General features: G+C 38.5%; 1 protein-coding gene across 1 annotated transcript; it reads right to left on the bottom strand.

Moving 5' to 3' along the window:
- Positions 1–6601: 6601 nt before the first annotated feature.
- On the bottom strand, positions 6602–15347 carry cbln4 (cerebellin 4 precursor). Its single transcript, XM_077551846.1, has 3 exons — positions 14736–15347; positions 12549–12665; positions 6602–8077 (listed from the first exon to the last, which is right to left on the bottom strand). Exons 1-3 carry the CDS (start codon positions 15039–15041, stop codon positions 7880–7882), a joined length of 621 nt encoding a protein of 206 aa, XP_077407972.1. The 5' UTR covers positions 15042–15347; the 3' UTR covers positions 6602–7879.
- Positions 15348–19068: the final 3721 nt, after the last annotated feature.

Genomic DNA, 19068 nt, shown 5'->3' with positions numbered 1-19068 from the left:
CTGTGGGAGTGAAAGGACCGTTAATAAAAGTTTTCTCTTCCTTCTTGGGCGCTGAGCGGTTGACGGGAAGCAGGACAACACATCATCATCATCATGAGCCGCCATGAGTGCGTTTGCTCATTAGACTGCATGCCGCTCTGACTAATGCTTAGTTAAAGTTTACTTATGGGGGTGCGGGGGGTTATGTGACCCTACGGATGCAATTAAGGGGAACGCCGGTGCACTTAAAAAAACAAACTCTTGAAAACATGCTCTAAATCACAATATGTTTGAATATGTTGTCAGATGTTAATAGAATAAAACTAGAATGTTCCTCTTTCTCAAGCATACGCTTTCAGTGTATCCTTACAAGTTTCTCACCGTTTGGGCACGGCGGCGGCGCCGTTTCGGAGCTTGAAACCGATCACTTTTGTAACCGGGCTCCAGAGCGGAAAGATTTCAAAAGGCGCCCCTTACGGTCCAATGTAGGCACCATATGAGGGATACTCCTCCAGTGATGACGAAGTGGTCGCAGCTCCACGACGACGCATTGTCGTAGTTTGATGACGTATGCTCCAATTTTCGCGTGATCGCGCGCAAACCGCCAGTCTGTCAACAACAACGTCGTAGTCGTTTTGCGCAACCTCCTTAACTTGCTTATGCTTTTACAGCAACATATTTAGTGTGATGTTGTACTTGAATCACCCGCCGTTGTTACTTCCTCTGTGTTTGCCTCACTGATCTGTATACACGACCGGATAGCCGATACACACCCGTGCAAGCCGTTTAAAACGACAGGGCGGCCATCTTACTCCTCCCATTTCGCGAGCAGACTCCTGTACAAACTACTTTGAAGACCCCCTTTTTTCTTTTATCGCTCAGTTCCTTAGACCCCAATAGTAGATTTGTCAGAGGCATATTTTGTTGAATTACAGTTATAATTATTTGATTAAAAAACAACAACAATGTAAAACATCATTAACTCATTCACTGCCATTGACGGCTATAAAAGTCAAAAAATCATTTGAACTATTCATATTAGTTTAACATTTTTTCCACTTTTGTTAACAAGAGTTAGAGTAAACCTAGAAAAAATATTGTACATTTAGAACAGATATACAATTTGTGATTAATCGTGAGTTAACCAGTGAAGTCATGCGATTAATTACAATAAAAAAAAAAATTGCGCCTGACGCCCCTATTTTTTTATATTTTCTTTAAAAAAAAAATTTTTTTATTTTTTATTTTTTAAATGTGTAGGTTTTCACACTCTTGTTAACAAAAGTGGGATTTTTTTAAAAAAACAGTTAAAATGAATTTTTGACATTTATAGGCGTCAATGGCAGTGAATGAGTTAAGCATACAATTTATGCATCTTGTTTATGTTTAACAAATTTAAAACATCATAAATTATGCTGTTTTTACTAAGTACTGTCTCCAATTTCGATACTGTAAATATATAGGATCGTATGCCGAGAAACGTTTCTAGGGAGGATCAATACGGCGGCTTCAAAAGTCTTGGCCTATCGGCAATCCAGTCATATACTGTATTCAGATCAGTGGTTTGTCTTCTTTGCTGATTCTTCTTCTACACTTTCCGTTAACTCCCTTTAGCTGCGCTACAGCGCCACTCCAGACTTGGCATATACATTACAGCCGTTAGCGTCTTCTTTTGGACACACGCATGTCTTGAAACGTTTTTTAGTTTTTTTAGGAACTTTGCTTCCGTGTGAACGGGGCCTGAGTTCCCTGCTTTCTTTCAGTCCTTGTCAGTTCATTGTCTATGTCCAGTCTCGTCACTTCTTTGCCATTCTCGGTCCTTGTGCGTTCCTTTGTTACTTGATATCTTGTTTAGGACTTTTGGATTTTCTGGTTTTGGTTTACTGAACAACCTTGATTGCTCTTTAGTTTTCGTTCAGAAAATCTTCTTTCAAGCACCTGTGCCTCTACGCCCTGATTCCCTGCACTTGGGTCCTCAACCCCCAACACAACCTGATAGTATGACATTTTTACAGGTCTGACCAAATTGAACACCGTTTTGATGGTGAAAAGAAAAAAAGATTTGAAAACAAGCTTGTCATGAATCATTCTTAGACTGCAAAGGGATATAGAATAGAATAGAATAAGTCTTTTTTAAATTCTTGCAGTGGGAAAATTTGGGTTTTACAGCTTTCACGTGGTCAGTAGCAGCACACAGGAACAAAAATATCGAAGAATCAGGAATCCCAAAATATCTAATATACATAGCCTACTGTATTATTATGATTGTATATACGTATTAAACAACTTCAGACAGTGAGAATGAGCAGTATGTGTGGCAGCCTTTCATGAATAATATGCAGAATGCACACTGTAAATGACATAGATACTACAGAATAGACCTGTAGTGTATATAACATATAGTGTGTGTAGTATATGTCTGTTTACCAACTAATTGCAGACAGTCTTGGATAATTAATAGAAAAAGAGAGAGAGCAATGATGATGTCGTGTCGAATCGGTAAGATTACCGAATAAACAAAACTGAGGTCTCGCAGTATAAATGAAGAAAAAAAAAATAGAGTGACTTGATGTGTATTCTCCTCCACGTGCTGTCGATCGACGTGCCACGACGGCGACACAGCCACTGAGAACACATTTCATTGTGTCACGTTTTCAACATTTGTGTCAACGTTTTGGTTTGACGACAAGCGATATAGCTGAAATGTTTGGAGCAGAAATGTTTGGAGCAGAGGATTGACACTTGACAGGAAAGTTATATATTTAATGGACAGCATCTGCTGCACATACTGTAGGTCAAAGTCACATGGTTACATACATTCATTCATTAATAGATACGTGATTTTTGTATTTCGGCATTCTCATAATTAATCTCAAAATGGGCTTTGTACATGCATTCTGTGAAAAACGGAGACAAAATGTAATTACACAAAACATCAGCTTTCAAGGACTTGTGCAAGTTAAAGTGCTTCACATGGCATCGCCGACAATATCAACTCAAGCTAAGAAAGGATTCATAACTTGATTAGGAATCCCGGTGGAGGCAAAGCACCACTTTGATTTATGTGTGCAAATTATTTTTTTCACACTTTTAATCTCTGAACTGAATATTTGGATCTGATCAGCCTAATGTCTTGAATTTGATGTACTGTATTTTCTTTCCCAGCATCTGTTTGCCCTTGTTTGCATCTTTCAGGTGATGTTGTGTTGTCACTATGTCTTAATGGCAATGAAGCGGAGGCATAATGAAGGTTGCAAGAACCATTACATATGAAAAGGGCTGAAAAGAAAATCAAAATAGGATCCTTTGTAAATATACGTTAGCAATACTGTATATATCGCCAGAGCAGGCTGGCATAAAGTGAATGGAGTGCGGTTGATTACGTTTTTTTTATGAGAATGTGAGGAAGTTCATTACATTATTTCACTTTTTTTCTTCTTCTTGAACATAGTCCATTGGAATGTCATGTTTATTGTTGTGGTAGGAACAGGAAACTCTCTCTTGTCTTATCTACCCAATCAAATAATGTAAATCAATGTGTACAATGATCATTACATTCATTTATCAGTCAGCTGCAATGACTAGAAAAAAAAAGCATATATTTTAAATACCTCACAAGATTAGACATCCCAGGAATTCCTACTAGACTATTTCTATATTTATGGGATATAAATTCCATATGCATATACACCCTGGCTGAACTTGCTAGTTAGCTAAAGAGGTATGTACACGTCCCAATAAATCGGGCCTAATTTGAGTTACACCTTCCAATTACAATCAGCAAAGGCCCAATGTTATCCTGAACGATTATCCTGTGATGTGTGGATTGTTAAGAGTGATTATACCCTCCCAGATATTCATAATGACTGCAAATCCTTATACGTTTATGGTCATGTGTGGAATCACGTTGGGAGACCGGGGCAAGTTGAGCCACATCTTGTTGCTAAGAAACCGTAATGGAAATTGAGCATGTGACTACATGTTTAAGGGGAAGACTCCATTTTGATGGAATCTGCACTCTAAAAACAGTTGGGTCAAAAATAACCCAATTATGGGCCAAAAATGGACCTGACCCAACTTTGAGTCAAGAAATGGGTCTTTTAGTGTAAAACAACTCATAAATATTGGTCAGGTCCTTTACTTGGGTCAAAAAATGGGGTTATTTTATATAAAACAACCCAGGAAGTTGGGTCAAATTGACCCATAAAGTGGATCGGTCCATTTTTGATCCATAATTGGGTTACTTTTGACCCAACTGTTTTTAAGAGCCACATGGCAAGTGTGGTTATATGTTTAGTATGACCAAAAACACGTTTCATGAAAGGAAAGTGACTCAATCATAAGTACATTTACGCAATCAATCAAGATAAATATAAACTAATTGAATTTAAAAAACTAAAGTCAAAGCAAAATAAAAACTATGATGAAAAGTGTCAAGAATGACATTGTAGTACGTTCAGTCAAATCCTTCTCCCACCTGCACGCTGGCTGCTCACTAGTCATTTGCTGAAGTTTCACATGAGCGACAAATGCTGTCGTTCCACTTGCAGCTGGCACACTTGCGGCTGAGCTCATATGAACTGAGTCACGTTCACTCAAAGTTTCAGTCTTTGAACAAAATGCTGGCAAAGAACACTAATTGGTGGCGGTATCAGTGTGTGTGGTCATTTTCAGTACACCACGCCCAAAAAAATGGTAGGACCAGTAAGCATACTGATTCCTTAATAATAGGTTAAGATAATGCCCACAAATGGATTAGCTGCTGAGTCAAATGATTACAAATGCCAAGTAACTTGAAAGTGACTCCAAAAGTGAACTTTTTTTCCAATCTTTTTGAACACTCGCTCCAACAGGGGGAACAAAACAAAAGATCTACTTGCAAAGGAAACGTACCATCTTGCACTTGAGTTGAAACGATGAAATCCAACCCCAAAGAGTCTCTCTTATCTTGTCACTGTTAAATCCAAACCGTGGAGATAAGCCTGCGATGAAAGCTTTCCTTTTATAGGTTGTGCCATTAGGAATGTTAACTCATTCACTGCCATTGACGGCTATTGACGTCAAAAATGTATTTGAACTATTTCTGTTAGTTTAATTTTTTTCCCACTTTTGTTAACAAGAGTATGAAAATATATACATTTAGAACAGATATAAAATTCATGATTAATCGTGAGTTAATAATTGAAGTTATGCGATTACAATTAACATTTTTAATCACCTGATGCGATTTTAAAAAAAAAAAGAAGAGAAAAGATTATTAAAAAATTAGCAGCGTCAGGCGATTCATTTTTTAAATTTTAATTAATTGTATGATTGCGATTAATCACAAATTTGATATCTGTTCTAAATGTACAATAAAAAACATTCTAGGTTTTCATACTTTTGTTAACAAAAGTGTAAAAAAATGTAAATAAATAATAAAAATAGGTGAAATTAATATTTGACGTCTAACACCGTCAATGGCAGTGAATGAGTTAATTTATCCAGCTATTCAGCACATGTTAAAAACGGCTGATGAAATGCAATACAAGTGGTGAGTTACATAGGAAACATTGCGAGCACTACAACAAACCAGACACGTCACTGCTCGTTTAAAGATGTTCTCTCTGCAAATCACAAGGCTTGTTGTTATCACCACAATGTACCATCGCGTCCCCAGGCAGGGCCCCTTGTTGCTGCACTATGGGTCGATTGGAGTACCCGGACAAAACTCATGCAAACGTGGGGAGACTATACAAATTCCGTTGAAGCAGTTTTCCTCTCTTGCAGTCAAATTCATTGTCATCATTGTTGGATTTTTCCTCTCCGATCTGTTGGCAAAGCAGTCAGGCTGACCTGACAATCGTAAATGTAAAAGCTACAATTGCAATTCCTCATGCACTATATGGGCCCAACATGGAGCTCAGCTGAGCCACAGACGCCATGATTTTGATTTAAAAGTGAACAATAGTCGATTGGGAATGAGCTGAACCTTGCATAGCTGTCCGACAACATACAGAATTACTCCAAAGTCATTCGCCACAATTGAAATGACAAGGAGAAATATTTGACCAGGTCAGATAACAGCCCCGGCTTCTTCGATTTCTTCCTTTTTATTTTATTTTATAAGATGCTTCTCACAAGTAAGCCTTGGTACTTGATTTGACTTATTATTCGGGCTGGGTATTGATTCTAATTCCCTCAATTGATTTGATTTTGATTCACAAGAGTTCCGTTCGATTCGAGTAGCGGACATGTGGCGCGCACTTAAGATGGTGCACGTGATCACACATGCACCATGAACGAGCCTGACACAGATGCTGCAGTTAAGTTTTGGGCCAGAAAAAAAAGTGACAAACTGCACAAAGATCCTTTAAAGTGCAATAAGTCAGGTCTTTCATAAACGTAAGAAAAGCCTTTTAAATTCATGTGAACATTAAATTTCAAGAAAAAAGTCAGATTAAAAAAATTGGCCGTTAAAATTCTCTTAAGAATTTATGAGAAAAAGATTCATAAAACCATGAATCGATTTCAGGTTTGAAAAGGAAAATTGATTTAATATCAATTATTCAATTTTTTTTTACAACCCAGCCCTATTTATTTATTTTTAGTAAAGTAAAAGTATTTTTAAAACTCAACACAATTACCACAAATGTAAATCTTTATTGTCATGACTGTATTTTACAGATATACTTTTCTTTTTTGGCAACATTTTAAGCAGATTGACAGGAATGTGCATCGTGAACATGAGCTTTTTTTTGTTTTCTTGTCATAACGTTGTATGCCAAGCAGGTACTTATACCATTAAACACCCATTTTTGCTCTTTGTGGCTAGCAAACGATATGATCACATAAAGTTCACAATGTCATCAAATGTTGATATCAATAGCTTTGATTCAAATCCGCATTATTGAAAGGCTAACGTGGCCACATTATTTGAACATGTGCATTAATTGACCTTAATTGGGCAAAATGTTTTAATTGCCCATGATTAGCCTTATGTTCATTTTTCTAAGGAAAGAGTTCATCCTCGGCATTCCGACAAATAAAATGAACAAGGACGTGCACAATGTAACATACAATGGAACCTCGGAAGTTAAACGCAGATTTGTTAGGGATGGGAAAGTGAGTTGTAGAAATAGTCTATTGCACGGTCAAACCGTCACCCATCGCAAAACTTTTACAGGCAACGTTTTAAGTAACTAACATTCTCAACTGTCATGCAAATGTAAGGAAAAGTCTGCCACTAAAAATGATAAGAAACAACAACAAAACAATTGTTCTTAAGTTTCACGATAAAGGCTTTACAGACCCACCACGTGTTTGTCATATATTTTTACATTCTTGTCATACAAGTACAAAACAAAGGTTTAACTATTAAAAACAAATAATGTCTTAACTTTGATGAGCTAGCAGCAGCGTGTAATGTACGACGTGACGGCCATTCGGCTTTCGAGGTCCCACTGAATGTGACGGAATGAACATTTCTTGTCAGCTGAGACGGCATCTATTTAGACATGCGGTGTCAGATAACAGGGGACGCTACGGACATTCATTAATATATCATACATACAGCATGTATAAAAAATGACATAAATCAAAACGTTTGCCTTTGTTGTCATCAAGTGGACGTACGCGCTTTTAATCAGACAGCGAGGTTAGCTACATTAAAAGCAAATGGGTTTTGGCGACAAGACAAAAACCTCAGTCAGCAAAAAAGGCAGACACGCCTGAGCAACAGTTGTCATGACAACAAAGTGCTTGCAGGATGCGGAAGGCTTCTCTCTGGGGGCGGCTTGATTGACAGGATCGGCGTCTTCACTTTTGTGACGTTGCTTTGGCAGTCATGTTTGGAGTTACACGGCGACAACACATCACGAAAAGAGAAGTCGCTCGGTTTACAAACTTGTTTTCTTTTTATTCACAGCGGAAAGACGAGAAAGCCAGAAAATGTGGAGTACTGCCAGCCGCCGACCAGGTTGCCCTTCTCCAGCTTCAGGTAGACTTTGTCCTCCTTTTCCAGATAAAGCAGAACGCCGTTGGTGGCGGCCTCGCGGGTGACGTCCTTGTCCCCCGCGAAGGCTGAGATGACGGGCCTCCCGTTCAGCATTAGGTTCACCTGTCAGGTCACAAAAGTCAACAACTGCTAAGGTTTCACATGCCAGGTGAATATGAGGTGAAATGTCTTCCTTCCTGTTCAAAATGGTGACATGCTCGCTGAAATGGGGTGCTCATTAAACTCCATGATGCTTTATTTCATCCGTCAGCATTCGATCCAGTTCTATTCAAATCTAATCTGATCTAAATGTCTCATTTCATAAATGACGTGTTAACAATTATATGTTTCAATCATGACACGCTTACATTTTGTGGAGTGTTCTAAATTGGCAAATGCCGCTTTCTCTGCCTGGGACCCAATCAAGGCTTTTTTCATCATAATCCAATAGAAACAGATTAGAAAGTTAGTTTTAGGGACACGTAAGAGCTTTTGGATGACTATATTTAAATAGGAAAGTGAAGAGGATCACAAATCCAAACGATCCCAAATATGAAAAAGAAACGAGGAGTAACGTACATTACATAGCAGGCTACTTCCTGGTTTACAGTGGATGATGCAACATTACTAATGGACATTTCACATTCGTTCTGGATTGAACAAGACATTCATGCTGTAGTGACTCCAATCGCCAAACAGTTGTTTGGCAGTGTAGAAAACGCGTCCACCACTTTGAGTAAACGTCAAACGCCAAACTGGACCAGCTGCCACAACAAGAAGAGGCAAAAAATAATAATTTTTGAGCATGCTCCAGGCTACCAAAAGAGGAGCCAATGCGTAGCCAATGGCTCACAGCAGCCATAAAAAGGGTAAACACATCCTCCTCATTGCTTGTGCAGAGTCAATTACTAATTAATAGTTAGTCGTGTAGATGTAGCTTAAATGCATAGATATTAAATAAAGGCAAAAGATGTGATCAGGCACTTTGTACATGGTGGCTGAATCAGCAGATGCTAACCTGCCTGAAGCTAGCCTCTTACCACACGCCTAATGTGTGGGAAATAATTCGTTTCATTCGTTTTTGCTGCTACGGTTTAATAGATATTACAGTTGAATTTACTAACTGACCAACGCCATAAAGAAGACTTTTTACGGCATAAATGACGGCGGCATCGGCTAAATTAGTAGATGCTAAGTTGCTAACATGCCTAAATAACACTGACTTGCGTGAAACTGCTAACTTTGATGGCAATTTGACTACACATGAAGGGGAAATAAATTGAAATTGTATCACATTTTCAAGCACTCGCCAGTGTGAAAGAGGGACAATTTCACATAGCAGCGTCACCGAGCTGGAAAAAAAGCACTTCTGAGTCCTGACACTTCATCAACCATGGTAATATCATCCCACTTGTCCATCTTGTGCATGTATATCATGTGCTTTTTATCAAAGTGAGTGTGAATTCTCTTGGAGGGAACGAGAGTACACCCATGCAAGTAATAGGCTTAGAAACTGCCACAGGGGGGCATGTTTAGGGAATAGTCACGTGACATCCGGGTCTCCTTACCAGCATTTAAATTTTATTTTTTTTAATTTTTTGTCATGGAAAACCACTTTGTGTCAGAATACTTTTAGGCTACATTTACACTGCAGGTCCAACTGACCAATTTTGATTTAATGTCTATATGTGATATTTTTCACAATTTCATGTACATTTCAAGTGTCACACATCTGATACGGATATGGAAAAGAAGCATGCACACAAGACAATTGAATAGTTTTTTGGCCCATTTTACCAAAAACGAACACACACACCACCCGCTAACAACTGCACTAAGAACTGTCTTATGTAACATATAGCCCCACACATAACTACTTCAAGTGAGTATCCATAGTGAGTCTGTTGCATTATCACGTATGAAGACAGCATTTCATCACCAAACCACCAAATTAATAAGTAGGAATGGGTATCATTAAAATTGGAACGTTACTACTAGTCAAGTCAAAAATGTTCTTCACAATATGTTCTATGCGCCCCCCAACAGTATACACAGTATTCTGATTAATACTGCATTTGTGGAATCTGAGTTTTTTTTTTTTTTTTTGCTGAAAAATTCGCCTGTTTTTATTCGTCTCAGGTGGCGGCCATTTTGCATCTTGATGGCCATTTTGCCACTTGATGTTGACTGAAAATAACATCATAGTGACAAAGGGCTCACAAAAACAGGTAGGTTGTCACAATACTAACATTTCAAACTCCATACTTTAAAAGTGCATAGAAAAATATTTTTATTAACATAACCACAACCAAATAATCAACTAAATAAAATTATTAATAATAGAAAATAAGACAATCACTTTTTCACATGCAAATAAATTATAAATAACACAAATGAAAGAATACGTCATACAAAAATAGCCACAATGACATTTATAAGGAAAAAATGGAGGTGGTTAACTATACAAGTAATCAGAACTATATTTTGAGGTAGTAAACTACACAAAAAATAAAAAAAACAATAAATATAAATATCAAATGTTGCAGTTGTACGTACTCAGCTACCTTTTTAAAAGGCTAAAATTGCAAATGGCAAATATCATTAAGGCATACAAGGGTTTAGAAAGTGCACTTTATTCTATGAATGTACGTCTAAGCTTGTCGTATCACTGGTCTGAATTTTCTTTGCTGTTGGAAAATTGTTTTTGCAATATCGACAACAAGCATGTCAATGTGCTCCTCTGTGAGTTGAAGCAGCAATACACAGGTATACATTGACTGAGCATAAGGCTAACCGTGAGCCCACAGCTAATGGCTAATAACAAAACAACCTTCACTGAGCATAAAGCTAACCACGGTAGCCGGCTAATGGCTTATAACAAAACAACAAGGCAGTGCTGCCGCACTGGCCATACTTAGCATCTGCAAAACGTAGCTTGTGCATGCAGACCCGTCATCAGAGCCCTGGCTTAAGGGGGTCACATGAAATGCATGGAGGGACCCCAATTATTCTTAATACCCTCCAGACATTTGTTATTTACGCGGCATAGTTGTTTGTGTCATCTCTTGTGTCATATCTAACAAGAACATCTAGTGTTCTTATAGAGACCTATGTTTACGTACATATTTTACAGACAAAATCCCAAATTTGCAGCTTCAATTTGAAAAATCTCTCACACACCAACATTGACGTATTTGTCGAATGTAAGCATGCACACATAACATTATTTTCAGTAGAGCCGTGATTGGCTTTTACAGATCAGACTGGCCATCAATCAGACGAAATCACAACACGGTTTCTTCAACAACAACAAAATCTAATTAAAACAAGTATTTCATTATTTTATTGTTTCTCTTGCAAAAAAGAGCAATATGTATCATTATTAAGACTGACTATTCCGCTCATACTAACCCTTTTTTCCCTAAACATTATGAAGTTAAAAGACTTATTATTATAAAACTATGAAAGCAAATCATTTTTATAGCAAAAACTCAATCTCTTCTTTACTACATAAAAAAGTTCTTCGTAATTCAGGAGTCTCAATATGACTTAAGAGGTGTGTTAAGCTGTTAAACAAATTAAAAGGAGATGTGTTTCTGTTGTTGGAATTAAATATTAGAATGATGCAAATATAATTGTTTTATTTTATTATTATTTTGAAAACTTGAGATTCACTTTCCATTTTTAAAGTACTTGTTCCCAAAGATAGTTTTGCCGTTGTTTTTATTTAATAACATTTTTTGGGTTGTTTTTTTGCTGTGCTGCTCGCTCACTCACAAAATGAGAATTGCTGGTAGGCTTGCAAAGTGCGGTCTCTCTGAGTCACCGTAGCTGTCGATATATAGCGACATCTAGTGGTGAACTTTTACACACTCACTTAAAGGGTGGAGCTAATCGATACTCCAGTTTTTAATCATTCAGCCCCCGGGGGTTAGTCTGTATCCTTCTCTATTAATTAGTATAGCCGCGGTGTGAAATCAACATGAAATCAACAAACACAAACGCCAAGCCCCCCATCCCCAACCTCGAACCCTCGCCACCTTGCTATCAGACGTTAATGATGCAAACTCTCTTAGCTGAAGCTAACCTGCGCTCACAATAGAGTACTACCGCTTGGCATGATGGTGCTACGGCCTCAGGAATATGCAGATACGAAAGATTGAAGATTGGGTGGCACTCCAGAGACTCTCTATTTATATGCTGTACTAACATTAAAAATGTCCCCTTTGAAGGTTGCATATCATTTTGCTGGCCTGGGCTGACAATTCGATTTAATTGACGGTAACCTCCGTTGGCAAATTTTTTTTTTTTAATGATAGAAATGCATCACATGTACCATATTAATATTTAATTTCAGACTATTTGGATGAGTTGAAGCTCATATCCTTTCAGATCTGCCCTTTGACATGGCACTGGCATTGTCAGATTCTGATCTGAAGATATCTGATTGCATGTTTTTTTTCTGTCTCTCTCTTCACACAGCTAACGCACAAAAGAATTGTGCCACTTGACTGCAAACAATCTGAATTGTTTCACTTGAACCGTGCACCCTGCCGTGTCAAACCAGCCTAAAAGTGTTCTTAAAAAGACGTACCTGTATGGTCTGGCTCTGGTACACTTTAATGACGTGGAAGTTAAAACTGTAGACTCCTTTTCTTGGGGACAAAAACACGGACTCAAATGTGAAGAAGTTCCCAATATTTACGAGAACCTACAAGAGAAGAGAGACAGCAGGAGCTCACAATCAATCTTTCTTTATTTTTTTAATGAATAGTTAGTTGCCATGATAAATCCATTTGGTGACAAATTAATTTTTTTCTATCATGAAATTCATTTACTGTAGCCTCTATATGTATCAACAAAGGGCAGTAGGAAATTAGCATGTCTGCCTGACTTGAGGGATTTAAATCTGGCTCGGCCTCTCCTGTGTGGAGTTGAGATCTCTCTGTGCTTGCGTGGGTTTTCTCAAGGTACCCGAGTTTCCTCCCACATCCCAAAACATGCACATTGGGTTCAGTGAAGACTCTAAATTAACCATGGGTGTGAATGTGATGTCATCATGCGATTGTCACATCTGGAATGTAGCCCATCTATTGCCAAATGCTCAGTTGTTGCATCAATAACTTGATTTCATGTTTACTTGTGAAAGGATGGTTGGGATTGTTGTCATTAACTGCCCAGCCACAAGTCAGCAAACCAGCTTGTTTCAATATGCAGAACTTCACATATTCATTTTGTGGATGAATATGTCACACACAAAATTGGGGTTCTAGTGTGCGTGATCTAACGCAAGACCTCAGTTCAGTTCACATTGAAGGATTAATTAACCCTACGAGCCTTATCCTTGACTTGTGATCATTACACTAGAACAGGGAAGGGTCAGCAACCTTTCCTAAAAAAAAAGAGCCATTTTAGGCCAAAAAAATCACAAAAAAATGTCTCTGGAGCTGCAAAACATTTGAAGATTGTGAAGAAGGAAACGGAGTGTTAGTGTTAGTGTAATTTACTGAGGGCCCAAGAGCTAATTAGAGTTGCAACACAATTTTTCATACATGGTTCGACTTTTCTGACTTTCTGTCATTTTTGGCAATTTTATGGACATAGTATGGTAATTTTTGGACTCTCTTCTTCTTCTTCTTTTCTTTTTCTTTGTTTTTTTTGGGGGGGGTGCTTATGGCTATTTTGTAGACAATTTTTTCTGCCTTTTTTGCGATCAATTTAATTGGCTGACATTTTTGGCAATTTTGTGGACATTTTATGGTAATTTGGGGGATTTCCTATTTTGTTTTCTTTTTTTTAAGTGTTTTCTTTTCTGCCTTTCTATTCAATTCTCTGCTACTTGTATTTTTTGGCAATTCTAAAGACCTTGTATTGTAATTTTCTGCTTTTCCTTTTTCTTTTGAACCTTTTGTGGTCACTTTTTGTACATTTTTAGGTAATCTTTCCATCTCTTTTTCTAACAACTTACAAATATGGACTATGACTTTTAAAAAATATATATTTTATAATAATATTTTTTTAATCAAAATCATTAATTCATTTGTAAAATATTTTATAGAAAAAATAAAATCGACATTATTTTCTACTAATTTCTCAAGTGATCCACAGGGAGCTGAGAGGGACTAAAGAGCCACATGTGACTCCAGGGCCGCAGGTTGCACACCACTGCACTAGAAGAAGGGGCTCTCAACAAGTAGTTTTAAGAGAAGATAGACGGGGAAAATCCTACACAAACTCGCGTTCAAAAGCAGTTACAATATGTGCCGTCACATATCATTTAAGTTGAGCTTTATTTAATTACACCAGCATTTACTGTTTATATTAGAAACTTATTTTTACGTTTGTATGACAATTAAGAATAAACATTGTCATTAAGGGTCCGACTATTTCAATTTCCACATGGGAAGTTTACTAGTTTTTTCGGAACAACATTTTTAAAACAAGCTTATTAATTGATCACTGTTTTTCTGACCATTGACCAGTTCAGCTGGGTACTACAGTACACCCCCAGCACACCCACAGCCCTAACAAAGATAGGCAATATGGATGGATGGATGGATGTCCATCCAGATTTACATTACATTTAAATGATCATTGTTCATAACAAAAGCAAACATAAAATTCTATATTGTTTGGTGAAGTACCTTTTAGGGTTGATCTGCGGGTGATGTGTGCAGGATGGAGCCCTCCCTCCCCCACACAATACATGACATACGCATGCACAAGCACACACAGACATGGCAACTGTTGTGGTGACCCGTAACACACGGAGGTTCACGACCTGGTCAAAGTAGATGATCCTGGTCTTGTTGCTCATCTCGGAGGGTTCGTGGTTGTTGCTGCGCACCGCCGAGAAAGCCACTTTGGAGTTGGCGGCGCGCACCGAGATGCCGAGCGGCGAGTTGGACGCCCGCCAGTCGGCGGCCGGGTTGGAGTCGCACACCACCAGGCACTTGCCTTCCAGCACGATGGGCTCAGTGTCGTTCTGGGCTCGCAGCGTCGCGGCCAGAAGCCACAGCACGCTCCAGCCCAACACGCGCATGTCCGCGACTTTCCCCGCCAGTTGTCCACTAGCGGGTCCGCACATCCACCAGAGACACCCTCATCGCGCGCGCCATCCCCGTCGAGTCCAAATTCCAAGCGCGAGGGACGTCCGAGCGTATCATGAAAAGAAAAGAAGGGAATAAATAAAGTTCGCGCGTACGCGTGCGTCAATCGGACCTCTTCGATTGCGTAATGCAGATCCGCGGCAGGTGATGCGCCTCCAGCTGCCACCGTCACTGTCCGCTCCTCGCACAGAGCTGAAGAGGATTTGATCAGCGATGCTGCGCGTGATTGCGCGCCCAAATGCAGCCACTTTCTGTGCGCACGCGCACCAGACGTTAATTGGCATTTGTCAGGTTTCCCACGTTCGTGTGCGTCTTGTACTTTTAACACGCCTCATCTGCACGCTTGGACGAGAACAAATTTGACGTAAGCGGTGGTCTTGTCAATTGGTTCCACGGATTTTGTTTAACACAACACAATCCTACAGAAATTGCGAGGGGACCCGTTAAAAAAAAGGACATTAAAATGTGATGTATTATCTATCCAGCCCTCTTGAACCTCCTTTATCTTTGAAGGAAAAAAAAAACATGGTTTGATATGTCCTCATGAAACCTCTTATATAAGGATATGTTGTTGTCCTGAACTGTTGTACGAATCCAGGTGCCCAACAATTTGTAAATAAAGGGCGGGATCCGCCTGGGAACTCTTCCTTGTTTATACTACAGTTTTCCCTGCTTTGCAAAACATGCTTTCGAAAGTGTCTGAGAAAGGGCTTGGCTAGCCCGGTTTCCCACGCTAACGGATAAAAGACGGAGCGGCACACGGTCCGGACAGAGTCAGCTGCGGAACACGTACGATTGCCCAGCCGTTTTGCAGCTCGTTCTACCCGGACCGTCGGCTCTCCGGTCTAGTGTCAAGGTAAGCGCTGATCATGATCATATTATGCTGCTTAGCGTTGAAGTGTGTTGATTGCTGTTTGCAGGGAATAAAAGATTCTAGCAAATCGAGTTGTGATTATTGCTGTTTGAGGGGAATGAAAGTTATAATCATTCTAGCACAGCGCAGGTGTTGATTACTGTTTGCGGGGGATAAAATGTACGATTATCCTAGCACAGTAAAAATGTTGATTGCTGTTTGCGGGGAATAAAAGACACGGTTATTCTAGCAAAGCATATCAAGTCTCTGTGTATTCATTGTTGCCGCCGATCACTCACGATCCTGCATAAAAATATAAAAGTGAAGTAGTGTTTTCCACAAAACAAAAAATATTCCATACATGTAACATACATCTAAAACAATTAGCAAGATATCCCTGTTATTTCTCAAAGTTTATTTGCCTTTTCATCTAACAGGTTGTAATTTTCATTTGCCCTTATGTCGAACATTTCACGATTAGAACAATATTGCATTCAGAGGTCCTAAATCTTGGAATGACTTTGATTTGTTGTTGAAAAATGTATCCTCTTATACTGTTTTTTTATTTAAACTATTGATGTTACATTTACTCTTGGTCTTTGTAGTAACGACTTCCTCCTACTCGCTAATTTGAATTCATTGATTTCTCCGCTCAGCTTCCACGTTTTTTTCTGTCTCTACGGCAAAAACGCCACAGTGTGCCTATATACACATACAGTAAATACAAGTATATAAGTGCGTGCTTCTGGCGTGTAACCCGCTGGAAATACTCAAGCCGTTGTCAGCAAACGTGACGCCCGCAGCAAAGAACCGCACTTTTGAAGCGAGGACTAAACCGGCGACTTTATTTAGCGTGGTGAGTGACATAAATATGTCTTTTATTGAACGTATAGTAAGTTAAAAGCGGAAATGACCTTATTTACGTAATTACGTTGTCCTCGCGTCGCTGTCCGAAAGAGTTATTCTAATCGAGCACAAATGAGCATGTAAACGGGAGGAACTCTTTCTGCCACGCATGTAAACGTGTTACCTCGATTGTTTCAGAAACCGGAATTCTGACTTTAACCGGAATATTGACTGCATGTAAACGTAGTCATTGTATATTACTGTAAATATGAAAAGCGTTGATTTCATCAAATTTATTTACATTTGAAGGTCCATTTGTATTTGTACCTGTGTCCAGAGTAGACTGTATGGACACCCTGGCATGTAGAATACACAATAAAATGAATTTTAAACAATTAAACGTGTAAATAAAATGAAAGAAAATATCTAGTGGCCATAAAAATTCACTTTCAACATATGTGTTTGTAAGCTCTTTTCAAGAAAAGTGCAAACAATGATATCAATTAAATACCACAATGCTTCAAATAACATTTGAGCAGTTTTCCACACAAGCAGTGGTGTCTCGGTCTGAACACTGGGTGAGCCCCCACTCTTTTTAAAACTTTTTGCAGCGATCGGAGGCTTTAATCGGCCAAGGTCAGAGCGCAATGAAGCTAGATGCTATGCTAACTGCCCACGTGTTTCGTACATATTTGAAACTGAGGTGAAAGAAATAACTTGCTTGTATCTCAACCGTGAATCATTTAGGCAATTAATTATATAGACTGCAGATGCAGTAAAAAAAAAAAAAAAAGAGTAGGGGTATAGTAAAATTGCCGATGGCTAGTTAATAAGTCAGCCCTAGACGTTTACCGTGGTGGTCTATCGGGCCAGCATTAGTTAACTTGAGGTGTTCCGACCACGTCAATGTTGACCCCTACCGCGGAATATGCCACATTTGATATTCAGCCGAGCAACTGCCTTTGAGGTGGCCTCCAGAATCATAATCATCTTTATTGGCCAAGTACACACAAGGAATCTGTCTCCATTAGAATGAAAGACTCAAGTAGTACCAACATTTACGGCGTGACACACAAGTACAGAGAGTCTTTACAAAAAGAAAGTGTGCCATTGGTGCTGTAGTGCTGAACAATGACAAATAAGCAAATGATGTAGAAAAAATACAGTGAAAATAAGTCACCAGTCGTGCAATAGTCTAAATCTGACCTGTGGCTCCTCTATACTGATATCTACTTTCATTTTTCAAAATATGGATTTCATTCTATGCATGAATTTGCTCTATAGCTTGACCTGGTGTGGCACCGCCTTGTTGTTATGAATTTCGCTGGCAAGTCGCTCATGTAACAAACAACCGCAAGAATGCTGGGACTCTCTGTTTTTGTGCTCACTTATAGCTGGTCTCCGTTGGCAAGTTGAAGCAGAAGGTTTCACATAACACACACAGTAGATGAATGGTTGGGATAGTTGCGGAACACAATTACAATAAGACAAGTTAAATGCATAAGAAATGAGTCAAAAACAAAATGTTTGTATCGGGAACATACAGTATTTAGTATTTATCTATACAAAGCGACTTCCAATACAATCCATTTCACCACAGCCCACAACATCGTTGACTGGCACTGGTAGGACATTGCCCCTTTTTCCTAAGTGCAAAATGGCCACCAAACACACAATATTGCACCCAAAAATGTATACATATATTATATATGTATAAAAAAAATTTGGGCATGCATTTAAGAAAACGATCTCCTTCTTTTAAACAAAGTCATACAGTTGTGTGCAAAAGTGTTTGTCCAACATACGCTTTGTTGTATGGTTTAGTTTTCAGTCATGTTGACATAGTAACAGTGAGATTATTAACTCATTCACTGCCATTGACGGCTATAGATGTCAAAAATTCATTTGAACTATTTCTATTAGTTTAACATTTTCCCACTTTTGTTAACAAGAGTATGAAAACCTAGAAAAAGGTTTTTATTGTACATTTAGAACAGATATAAAATATGTGATTAATCGTGAGTTAACTATTGAAGTCATGTGATTAATTACAATTAAAAAATGTATTTGCCTGACGCCCTGATTTTTAATAATATATATATATTTTTTTAATAATCTTTTTTTCAAATAAAGAAAAGATTATTAAAAATTAGGTCGTCAGGCGATTGAAAGTTTTAATTGTAATTAATGGCATGACTAGTTAACTCACGATTAATCACATATTTTATATCTGTTCTAAATGTACAATAAAAACCTTTTTCTAGGTTTTCATACTCTTGTTAACAAAAGTGGGAAAATGTTAAACT

This window comes from Vanacampus margaritifer, chromosome 1, assembly GCF_051991255.1.
Source record: "Vanacampus margaritifer isolate UIUO_Vmar chromosome 1, RoL_Vmar_1.0, whole genome shotgun sequence".
Classification (NCBI taxonomy): domain Eukaryota; kingdom Metazoa; phylum Chordata; class Actinopteri; order Syngnathiformes; family Syngnathidae; genus Vanacampus; species Vanacampus margaritifer.
The sequence above is the reverse complement of the archived record's forward strand: the minus strand, read 5'-3'. Positions and strand labels throughout refer to the sequence as shown.

Coding starts and splice junctions, on each gene's coding strand:
- cbln4 (XM_077551846.1), bottom strand. CDS start 15,041: ATGTGCGGACCCGCTAGTGGACAACTGGCGGGGAAAGTCGCGGACATG. Junction 12,666..14,735: donor GGATCATCTACTTTGACCAG/GTCGTGAACCTC, acceptor CTTCTCTTGTAG/GTTCTCGTAAATATTGGGAA. Junction 8,078..12,548: donor ACCAGAGCCAGACCATACAG/GTACGTCTTTTT, acceptor GTGACCTGACAG/GTGAACCTAATGCTGAACGG.